Consider the following 11,487-nt stretch of genomic DNA (forward strand, 5'->3'; position numbering starts at 1 on the left):
TGAGGTAATAAATATTTTTTCACTGTTTTATATTTGAAGTGATTAACTTCAAGGAAACGAGATTTATATCTAATTAAAACCGAAGTGTGTTCTCATTTCAACAAATAAAGGTTGTAACAGTAATATGGCAACAATTTCAGGGATATTTAGTGTCCTAAAGAAACAATGAAAAGATGGATGAAGCCCCTTTATGCCTGATTAAGAAGTTAGAGACAGAGCCGGCCCAAAGTATAAACAAAGTAAGCAGCCCAAAACAATGCTTGAATTTGAACATATATCTAGCAATTTAATTTATTTTGGGCTTGACTCTCTTTGCTTTATAGTTGCCAAGAACCAAAATATTGAACTTTTTTTCAAAAATTACACCAAACAATCAAAAGAACAGATGCAGAAAACCATGATACCCACAAACTGTATCAATTTAAACCAGGCTCCTCTTGTTTGAAATAGGAACCCTTTTAGTGACCTTTAATTATGTAAAGATAATTTTTAATCTTAAAGTTTATATGAAAAAACTAAACTAATCACTAGGCTGTAATTTTCCTGTGAATCCTGGACAGAAAAAGCTCAAGAATTTCTTCCCAAGAAATGTTAAGGATCTGAGCTCTTAAATCTATTTGAAAATAAAGTTAGTGAATTGATAAACTTTGTTTCACACATGTTAATGAGTCTCAGGAATGAGCCGTATTGAGCAAACAGCAGAGCGAGGTCAGACACAAAACAAACAGAAAACTCCTGTTTGTTTTGTGTCTGGAAACGGAGATAAAACAGAAGCAGATCTTCTGTCTGCACTCAAACAGACATCAGGGGTTCAGTTTTTATCAGTCCAGTTTTTAGTTAATCCAGTCCAATTCAGTTAATTTAAGTAGCACCTTTGCTACTTATTCAGCTAGAAGACAAACACAATTCATGTCCAGAAATCTAAACAAATCATTACAGTAAAATCTGAATCCAGACGGATTTAAATAAAATTTCATACGTCCAAATTATGTGCTACTGGTTTTACACTGCATCCAAATTTATTTCATTATACTAATTATTAAAAAACTAACATCTAAGGAGATTAGCTGACTGCAGCTTTACAAAGTTATTTAAAAAACACATCAGTACAGCAATGGCTTGCGCTAAACAACCACAAGGTGGCGCTGTCACAGTAGTTTTTCTAGGTTATTTGTGTTTTTAATCTTTTTTATGAGTTATAAACCTTACAAGTAACAAAACAATGTGATTTCCCTAAAATAGAGATACTTTAAAAGTGAAATGATGCAATAAAGGGAAAATAAACCAAATTCAAATCTTTATTTAAGGATTACCAGCTGCTTTCAACACTTTTTATTTTTTCTGGTTTACATTTTGAGCCTCCACTGCCGCCAAATGAAAGATGAAATTTTACTGATGAGTTTTCAGATTAGTTTCACCGTAAAAGCTGAGAAAAAAAAAACTGAATGTAAGCAACACAAAAAATAAATCCTTAACCGTTTGCAGCTTAAAAATAACGTTTGCAGCTGTCCACCGTTATTTAATTTTAATTTAACAGTCAACAAAAACGGTTAAATTCACATCTGAAGCCTTTTTAATAGTTTTTAAATGTGTTTTAATCCTCATGGAGGTCGACTCTTCCTCCTCACTCCACTCAGGACCGGTCGGCGTTTGCTTCTGGAGCCGACTTCTTGTGACAGAAATCTGTTACGGGAAATAAAAGATGAATGATAAATTATCTGGCGTTGTTGGTGGCGTCCTGGTGGTTTTGTTTACAGCGGCAGACCTGCCACTCCGTCGTAGGTGTACGGTTTGTCGTGTGGGACTCCCAGACACTCGGCCAGTTTCTTATGGTCGTCGTGGGCGGCTCTGTGTCGCTCCACGTCCCGGTGCGAACCCTCCCGCCCTGATTCACAAACAAAACAACATCACTTCAACAAGACGTCCCAAATAATAAATCATCACATAAATGATCCTTAGTGAATTTATTAATGTGAGTGAGTGTCTGTTTTACTGTAGCTAAGCAGGAATTTCATTCTTGAACTTTGGAAGGTCATCAGCAGACAGTCGTCGCAGCTCTCGTAGAATTCAACGTCTCCGGTGTCGTTGTAGTTGATTTCCACTCCGTCCCTCTCCAGTCCTGATAAACAAAAATACACAAATTCGGCTGGTTACACTGAACCAAGCAAAGCAAAGGCACAAAACACCAAATACACACCAAAAATATGAATATTTATGGTGCAAATATCTTTGTACTCTTGAAATATGACAAAATGAACATACAAGTCACTTTTAAGCAACAGGTAAGAGCTTATTTTATAAATACTTCCACTGGAACATTATTTCACTTTTAAGGGATTTTCCCATGTTATAAATGAGGCTTTATTGTGTGACAGTCAAATGATTGTTAGTTTGTTCTAAAGAAGTTATGTTTGATTTTTCACCTGGTTTTACTTATTTCCATTAGGCCTGAAACGATTAATCTGATTAATCGTGATTAATTGATTATTGAATTAACTGATTTAGTAATTGATTAGTTGTTAACTGGAGTATAGAGGCTCAAAAGAGACTACTTACTGAAAAAAACTAAATACTCAGAGCCGTAATTAAACCAAAACTGTACAAAAAATACATACATTTAGCCAAAATTCCTCAACTGGTTTAGTTTTAGCTTTACTTGCTAACTTTATTGAATTTTAAGCAATAAAAATGTATTTAGAAAAAGAATTTAATTATTTTTTTTATTTTCATCTTCAAATACATATCTAGTGGTTAAAGTGGTCAAATAAAAAAATCTGTAGAATTTTTAAAATCCAATAAACCAATTAATCATCAGAATAATCAATAGATTAATTGATCACTAAAAAATATAATCACTAGTTACAGCCCCAGTTTTCTTCATCTCCTGCTGCTTTGTGTCGACTCTGTCTTGTTTTTCTTTAGACTGACTCACTAAAAATATTCACAATTAACATATCTGTCCTGTTTTGTGTTTATGTTTGTGTGCAACGTACTGATGGACTGAATGGCCAGCGTGTGGTGTTCAGCGTCGCCAGAGGGAACCGTCAGGTTGATAAAGTAGGAGGTGCAGCGGTCGCTAGAAGTCGAAGCAACAGATTAGAAACGACACCAGCAGTCTGCTGAACTTTAACCTCTCAGAAAAGATTTATTGAATCAACTCAAGGCATCTCCTTTACAACTTTTTTATTGCAACATCACATTCTAATCTATTGTTTCCACTGCAAAAACACAGAATCTTACCAAGCATTTTTCATCTAGTTTCTAGTGCAAATGTCTTAGTTCACTTAAATTAAACTACAATTCACTTTTTAGTGAGATATAGGAGCTTGTTTTGAGTCAATAATTCATTAATTATGAGTTTTTTAAAGTATCACTAGAAGATTTTTTCATTTATTTCACAATAAACCAGCACTGAGCCGTTACCTAGCAACCCTAGCCAAGCCCAGTGCATCACCTAGCAACCAGTTCTAGTTCCGCTGGCAGATTATTTCACTTATAAAAAGACATTTTTCCTCAAGTAATAAATTAAATAATCTGCCAGTGAAAGTAATACTTTTCCATGAAGGAATTCTAGACTTAAAACAACTTCCAGTATTTTGCTGAAAAGTTACTTTTTAGTCAGTTTTGTCTTATTTAAGTGTCCTAAGATATTTGCACCAAAAATACTTGGTGAGATTTTTTTGTGTTTTTACAGTGTAGCTTTAATTTAGCTTCAGTTTCTGAGGGATTGAAAGGTTTTATCAATGTTAAAACTTACGAGAATTTGTTCTTCTCGTTGTACTCGATTGTTTTGTTGTCAGCAAGGAGTTTGAACTCAACGTGGGAACTGGTTAAATTTCCCAGTAAACTTTGGCCAACGTGAAAGTCACTGACGGACCAGACCAGAACCCATTCACCGTAAATCTGCAGAAACACAGAAAAGAGGGAATGTTTGATTAACAGTTAGAGATCAAGCAATTATTAACAAAATGTTTTGAAGCAGATTGAACTGCTGGGTTACTGGTAATCTGACTTTTAGAGTAAATCACTGCAAAATCTGCAGGACATTTAATCAGGGCTACAAAAAATACAAACTCTTAAGTATTTTATGGTTTGTTTCTAGAACAAATATCTTAGTACACTAGAAATTAGACAAACCTACTTACAGGTAACTTTTCAGAAAGATATAGGCTTATTTTAAATAAGTACTTCTAGAAAATTGATAAAAAGTACTACAGATTATTTAATTTAAAACAAGACATTTCCCTCGTGTTATATGTGAAATAATCTACCACCAAAACGACTACTTTTTCACCAATATTAAAGAATTATTGGCTTAAAGTTCTTAAATCTTTTGGAAAAGCTACTTCGAAATTAGCCTTATTATTTCAAGTGTATGAAGATATTTAAAGTAGAAACTAGACTAAAAATACTTGTGATTTTGAGTTTTTGCAGTGAGTAAAATGTACAAATTGACATGATTAAACACTGCAAAAACACAAAATCTGGTAATCTTGATCTAGTTTTTAGTTCAAATATCTTTGTGCACTAGAAACAAAACTAACAAGTAAATTTTTAGTAAGAAATAAGAGCTCGATTCTAGTTCCACTGGCAGATTATTTCACTTAAAACATTTTTTCCCAAGTGAAATAATCTGCCAGTGGAACTAGAACTTTTTTCACCCATATTAAGGAATTACTAGCTTAAAACAAACTCCCATCTCTTCTAAGTTACTTTTGTCTGCTACTTTTTTGAGTGTACTAAGACATTTGCATTAGGAACTGGACAAAACATTCTTGGTAAGATTGAATTTTTCTGCAGTGAAACGTTTTGAAATGTCTCATCCTGGTGATCTACGTTAGCATGCGGACCAGAACCAGACTCACCTCATGCAGGTTTTTACTGGGCAGCCGTTTGGCCAGACCCCGGCACTCCTCTGCAGCCGGTGCTGCGTTGCAGCCGATCGCTGCAAACAGCAGCAGCGCAATCTTTGCTGCAGCCATCATCCTGCTTCCAGACCCAACAGTGACACACAGTCACTGAGGCCGGTCCATTTATAATGAGCTGGGCCTCAGCTGCTGCGGGGGCCCACAGTCCAAAAATAATGTGTGTTCAGAGGGCGACTTATCTCCAACTCATCCTTTTATTTGACCTTTTTATTCACCAATGGAAACGTGTTTAAACTACAGGCACAGAAAAACATCTAACATCAACACGAAGCCTTAAACCAGAGAAACAGTTGATCAAGTTTCATTTTGTCAAACCTCCAAGAGGTGAATAAACTACTTTTTAGGTTAGCACTTAAAAACTGAAAGAAGAAAAAGACAGGAGTGGGAACTATTTCCCAGAATGCTTAGCGGCTTGTTTTTGTGTCCTGAGATGGAAGAGCGTCCCATTGATCTGTTATCAATGGGACGCAGGTAAATGTTTATTTTAACGTCCTGTTCACACTAAATGTTTGGGATGTTTAATAAGATTAATTATTGGGTCAGAAATTTGAAATAAGAATTTAAATTATTCTGAAGTAAAATAAGTTACTTTCACTTGATGTTGTTAGTGAAAATAATAGTTTCTTTTCTGGCATATTGTGAAATAATTTTTTGCAGCATTAAGTTAAAACTCAATTCAAGATGAATGAACTTTAAAATCAATGTTTAGACAACTTGTCTCTCGTTAAATCAACTGTCTTGCTGACTTAAGTAGGATTTTCAAGGCAGCAAGTTTCAAGTTAAACCACCTTCAGATGTTTTAGTGCAGGTTTCTTATTCCTTTATGTATCTGAATTATTCCATTCATGCTTCATTTATTAACATTTTTGTTTTTCTTTGTTTTCTCCTGCTTCATCTGTTTTCCATGTCTGACCTTTTCTTATTTCTCTGTTTTTCATCCAGTCTTGTTTCTGTTCATCTCTTCATATGGACTTTACCAAGCTCCGCCCACGACCGACCTACAAAATCCCACATGGCCGCAAGTCTCACAAACAAAGTCTCCCAAGTTGTTTCTATGTAAAAATGGCGTCTTCCACTTCGACTGATTCTCTGTAGTGTATTTCTGACTGAATTAGTGCATCATTTCTACCGGACTTTCACACTATATCAGCTACTACAATGGACAGAGGAACCAAGAAGTTCATGTCATCTTTGTTGGATGAGATCAAGGTGTTTGAGTCACGCGATGCCTCCAACATTGTGCACCTCACAGCAAAATGCTTTCGCTCGATGAGGAAAACGGCAGATCCACACACCCTCTACATCAATATAGCTGTGGACAAAGATCACTGATGCCTGTTGTTCTTGCAAGGCTGGGTAAGTCGGGCATTCATCGTTTTGTAGGTTACTTTTGAAACCAGTGGATGATTCCTGTGGTTTGTTGGCAAATGTTTGGGTGTGCCGAGGCCTGATACACTGTACTTGGTGCTAACGTGGCTAACACGAGTAACAGTTTAGTCCAAAGCCTTTTCTGCTAAAATAAAATCTTTAGTGTATGTCAGATACAGACACATTGCATATTGATCTGTTTAGCTAACGTAAGACTGTGTAGCAGACAGGCTTCAAGGTGTAGAAGTTGTATCACTGCTGCCATTATGCTGCACTTAGCTAACGGGAAGCTAAGTGTGTTTGTGAGCCGGACACGCACGTGACCACGTAGAATGGGCATCAGCCAATGAAAGGCGGCCCCTCTGGTAAGGTCCATTGTTCTGGTTCTCTGTTATTTACATTGACGTCTTTGTCTTGTTTGGGATTATCGTTCTTTTAACGTCTGTTTGTTGCTGTTGGCATTTTGGCTCTTCTTTATATCCGCCTTCTCCAATCGTCACCAATCTTTTGTGGGTTAACACAAAGAGTCAATATTTATTGATCAGTTTTATTGTCTTTGCAGCTTTAAGACTACATGTTGCTCAAGAAAAAAAACATTTTAGTCATTGTGCAAATTAGATGTAGAATGACTAAAAGGAATCTGGCAAATGGATGCTCTCCTCCTCTTTGCAAAAACCTGCAGAAACAGACAAGAGAAAATGAAAACCTCAGCACATGAAACTGTAAGAGCAGAAAAACCTCAAAGCTGTTCGCACTTTTCTCAGGCTTGTGGAGGAAGTTTGGTTCTCCAGAGAAGCCCAAGCAGCTCGCCTGCTTCTTAAAACGCTCCATGTCAGACTCCGACACGGCCGATCCTCTGTCTGGAAAACAAATTATAGAAATGAATCAATTTACAGTTTGGAAGAAAACCAAGAAAATGCATCCATGCGACTGATTCCTTCTCACCTAGAAAGTAAAGAGAACGAGCGGTGACTTCGTTCTGGATGTTTGCGTTGCCGAGTTTAAATAGCTGAAGGAGAATTTCGATGTTTTTGGCAGTGCTGTTTATCATCAAGACCAAACAGCCGTTGCAGCTCGGCAGCACATGAGACACAGCGGTCATGTTAAGATCTGGAAATAAACACAGAGAAAAGTGGAAAAAACACAAGATTATCATCTGGAAAATGTTTTGAACACCTGAAATTAATTAGAATTAAAGAAAAGAATAATAATTTAGTCAAATCAGAGACCTGACATCATTCCAACGGAGTATTAAGATCCAGTGGAATGGATCTTAATTTTCATATTTATTCATAAGTATTTTAATATATATTTTTATAAATATTTGGCAAAAATAAATATGAAAATCAAGTAATAAAATTATGAGAATAAAGTCATAATGTTATGAGAATAAATTCAAAATATTGCAAGATTAAAGTTGTAGTTTTACGAGAATAAAGTAATAAAATTACAAGCATAAAGTTACAATATTACAAGAGTAAAATCTAAATAATATGAGATTAAAATAAGAATAAAATATTTCAAGAATAAATCGTAATGTAATTATGTAATTATGACTTATAATAAAAATAATCTTAATATTTTTACTTTCTTAGCATGGCCCTAATGCTCTGTTGTACATTATCAATATGATTTAAAAAAGGAAATTATTAGAAATTTAGGTGAAAAATCTGGAAAAAGACAATTAAAACTGAGAAAATGTGGAGTGTTCATAAGCACAATTAGATAAAAAAAAAGAAAGAAAAAGAAACAGATGTAAAATCCAGTCCTCAAATGGTTTGTGTTTTTAATTGGAAGCTATCAGCTGACCTCTCCTGCAGGATTTTGACTCTTTTTGTCAGATCGCTTTGGGAAACTTACAGGAGGACGTTATGGTGTCGCCCTCTATCTTCATCTTCTGGGAGTTTTTCAAGCAGGTTCCATTTCTAGGAAAAAGGCGAGTTCACAATCTGAAAGCTGAACTATTGTGCTTCCTTAAACAGATTACGATAAGTCTATTGTCTCTAACATGTTCATTACCATTTTTACACAAAATCGTTCTGGGATGACATTTTAGTCTGGTCAGTTCATTCCTTTCAGAATGAGCTGTTTTAGTGTCTCTGTCACTTTAAATCCAAATAAAGTGCTGCAGGCCACGCCCCCGACTCAATGTTTACAACCAACTGGGACGTAGCAAATGATTTCTACATGGTGAGTCAACAATGAAACACTTGTCTTTTCCAGCAGCCATTGTACAGCCCATAAATTGGTAACAATCTGTTCTGGATTTGTACCATCAACTAATTCGTTTTGTGCTAAAAAAAAATACTTTCAGGGAGACTATTCTTTTTCTTTTTTCATTTTGCTTGTCACTGTAATCATAAAGATAGTATGTGATTTAAAGACTGCTTCTCAAAAAAAAATAAAAAAATGAAATATAGTTTTGTACAGTTTGATAACATCTTTAATCTTATAAATTATTATAAAAATAAAGGTTAATGAGCAATGAGGATCACTTCGTGCAGTGACAAAATAAAACACCCCCAGCTGAGTAAACGTGCTGGAACCCAGAGTGGGTTGCTAGGTGACGGGCCGGCCTCGGCTAGGGTTGCTAGGAAACGGACCGAGCTTCCCTGGGGTTACTAGGTCAGAGGCAGTGCCTGCTGTTTTGTGGCGTTACATTCTGGAGATTTTTAATGTTTTGGCTCATAGTCCAGACACCAAAAAACATAAATTTATTTCAAGAACAGCCGTGTGGTTTTTCTAAACACTCGTGTCGTTTTTAGAAGCAGTAAAGATTCAAATGGAAGTACAAAAACGTGCAAAAAAACATGAACTTATTGACAAAAACTGGCTGGGTGTTTTTATATAGTTCAAATATAATTGTTTGATGTTGAGTTTTGCTTTTCTTTCTGTACATGTAGCAGATGTGTGTATTTACTGCGAACTCACATATTGCTCCCTTGAATCGTGATAAGCTCATTGTTGCCTGCCGGCGACTTCGTAATGTTCACCCAGGAGCTTTCGGTTAACTTCAGCATCGCATTATGAAAGTCGTGATCCGTGTAGCCTGCGAGGAAATTTACTTTTCCATAGATCTGCACACAAACAGGAAGCTGGTTACTTGTCAGAACATGAAAGTGTTTGAGATATGAAGAAATAACTGATTTTATGTTAAATATTTGTTATGTTATCCAGGTTAGCTACCTGTTTAGCTACCTAGCTGGTTAGCTTTGTAGCTAACTAGCTAACCAAGATACTTTACCATTTGGTTATCTAAATAACCAAATTATTGTTTGGTTATTTATATCCAAAGTACAATTTGGATATGAATACGTTCTTTTTCTAGTTTCAGAACATCAGGTAAAAGTTTGCAGTAGAAGATTTTGACAAAGATGTTCTTCTTAAAATCCTGTTTGGACAAATGTTTCACAAAGCGCTAATGCTCATTTTGTGACTGGATTGTATAAAAGAAAAAACACAATTTCACCACTGGGTTTTTTCCAAGAAATGCAATTAAAATCACAATTGAATAAGTTTCTTCATGCGATAAATTATTAAAAAACATGGCGCGCCATCATTTTCTCTGTTTTTCTTCTTTCTCTTCTATAGCACATTTCAGCAGCAAGACATTTCAAAGAGCTTTACATCATTACAAACACAGAAACACAATGCAATATAGAATCAATAATCAATACACAGCATTTAGTCAGGTTCCATCAATAAATTTGTAATCGATTACATTTCAAATATAAATCTAAACAGGTGGGTTTTTAGTGGAGATTTAAAAGAAGTCAGTGTTTCAGATGTTTTACAGTTTTCTGGAAGTTTGTTCCAAATTGTTTGTTCATCCTCCATCTACTTCCTGTTGTTTTCTTCTTCCTGGCTTGCGCCGTGGCAACATCTGGTTGTTGATCATGTGACTTGTATGATGCGATTAAAAGTGTTTCCGTTGCAGTTTTGTGAAATAAACCAACTTTGGATGCAGCTGAAAAATGACTTCATCCTAGCGACAAAACTTTATATCGAAAAATTATGCAACGGAAACGCAAATAGTGACAGGAATCACAACATAAAACTACAATTCTTTGCCATGAAGATGTAAAAAGCAAACAAACAGTAACGACACACATCACTGCTGCAGCAGGAGCTAAATGAGTAAATCCAGGTAATAAAGGAGCAAATACATCATCTCACTGAAACAGACGGGGAATGAATGAGAGGAAGTGTTTACCACAGACGGGTCGGCCAGAGAGACGGGTGCGACCAGCGGCCGGCATTCTTCAGGTGAGAGAGCTGAGCCAATCAGAAGCAGCGAAGCAAACAGCAGCGAGCCGAGCCACAGGTTCATGATGGCGATACAGAGACAATCGGGTCAAGAAAGGATGCAAGAAGACGGAGCTGCAGCAGAACATCCTGTGAGCGGCTTGAATTTTAAACACTCTGATTAGGTAACAAATCTGTGGACTTTCCAACGGTTGTGTAAGAACAGCTTTTTTTTTAAATTGGGTTTTTCCTGTTTATTGATAAGGTGTGTGAAATTTTGCAATGATAGTGTCTGGTTTGTGTAGCAATCATTTGCTTTTTTTTGTTTGTTTGTTTGACTGACTTTTAAAATCAAGGACTTTGTGTGAGTTCAGGTTAACCAACACAAACACGGATTTCCGTGAAGCTCGGATCCACAAATTTGTTTAGCCAGAAAATTCCTGGAGAATTTCCGCTGGGAATCCACAGCGTCCCTGTTCTGACTGCGGCAAAGTTCAGATTAGCAAACTAAACAAAAAACGGGAGAAGCTGCTGGTTCATGGGAGCGACTTTTATTGAAAGTCTACTAAAAGGAAATTTGAAACACTAAAATGTTATATTTCAGTTATTGTATCCACAGATTACTGAGAAATACATATAGTACTAAATAAACAAACAAAAAAGAAACACAAAACTAATTTAAACAGGGAGCGTAATCCCTTAGCTGCCTGTTCTTTTAAATTGAAGATGTTTCTTCATAGATGTAAAACACCAATGTGTTCCTTAGTCTCTTCCTTTAATTAGATCAGTATTGTTTTGGTTTTCCTTCTAGAAACCTTTAAATATTGTTTAATTCAGCACTTCTTTTTGACCGTAGTACAGTGGTACACATAGACATGAGATGCTAAGAAAAATAAATCTTTAAGGAAACATTTAACCAGGCATCAACTCAACCTTTTAAAGCAAA

At 35.8% G+C, this 11,487-nt stretch overlaps 2 protein-coding genes across 2 annotated transcripts; both read right to left on the minus strand.

Annotated features, from left to right (window-relative positions):
* Positions 1 to 1,285: 1,285 nt before the first annotated feature.
* LOC102229248 (saxitoxin and tetrodotoxin-binding protein 1-like) lies at positions 1,286 to 5,097 on the minus strand. The gene is made up of 6 exons (XM_005805476.2): positions 4,866 to 5,097; positions 3,758 to 3,903; positions 2,994 to 3,076; positions 1,994 to 2,119; positions 1,766 to 1,885; positions 1,286 to 1,683 (listed from the first exon to the last, which is right to left on the minus strand). The coding sequence occupies exons 1-6, from the start codon at positions 4,983 to 4,985 to the stop codon at positions 1,634 to 1,636; spliced, it is 645 nt and encodes a 214-aa protein (XP_005805533.1). The 5' UTR covers positions 4,986 to 5,097; the 3' UTR covers positions 1,286 to 1,633.
* Positions 5,098 to 6,823: 1,726 nt separating this feature from the next.
* Positions 6,824 to 10,694, minus strand: LOC102228987. The gene is made up of 6 exons (XM_005805475.3): positions 10,510 to 10,694; positions 9,228 to 9,373; positions 8,157 to 8,221; positions 7,242 to 7,406; positions 7,052 to 7,156; positions 6,824 to 6,972 (listed from the first exon to the last, which is right to left on the minus strand). The coding sequence occupies exons 1-6, from the start codon at positions 10,624 to 10,626 to the stop codon at positions 6,926 to 6,928; spliced, it is 645 nt and encodes a 214-aa protein (XP_005805532.1). The 5' UTR covers positions 10,627 to 10,694; the 3' UTR covers positions 6,824 to 6,925.
* Between the last annotated feature and the right edge of the window lie 793 nt (positions 10,695 to 11,487).

This window comes from Xiphophorus maculatus, chromosome 13, assembly GCF_002775205.1.
Source record: "Xiphophorus maculatus strain JP 163 A chromosome 13, X_maculatus-5.0-male, whole genome shotgun sequence".
In the NCBI taxonomy this organism is placed as follows: domain Eukaryota; kingdom Metazoa; phylum Chordata; class Actinopteri; order Cyprinodontiformes; family Poeciliidae; genus Xiphophorus; species Xiphophorus maculatus.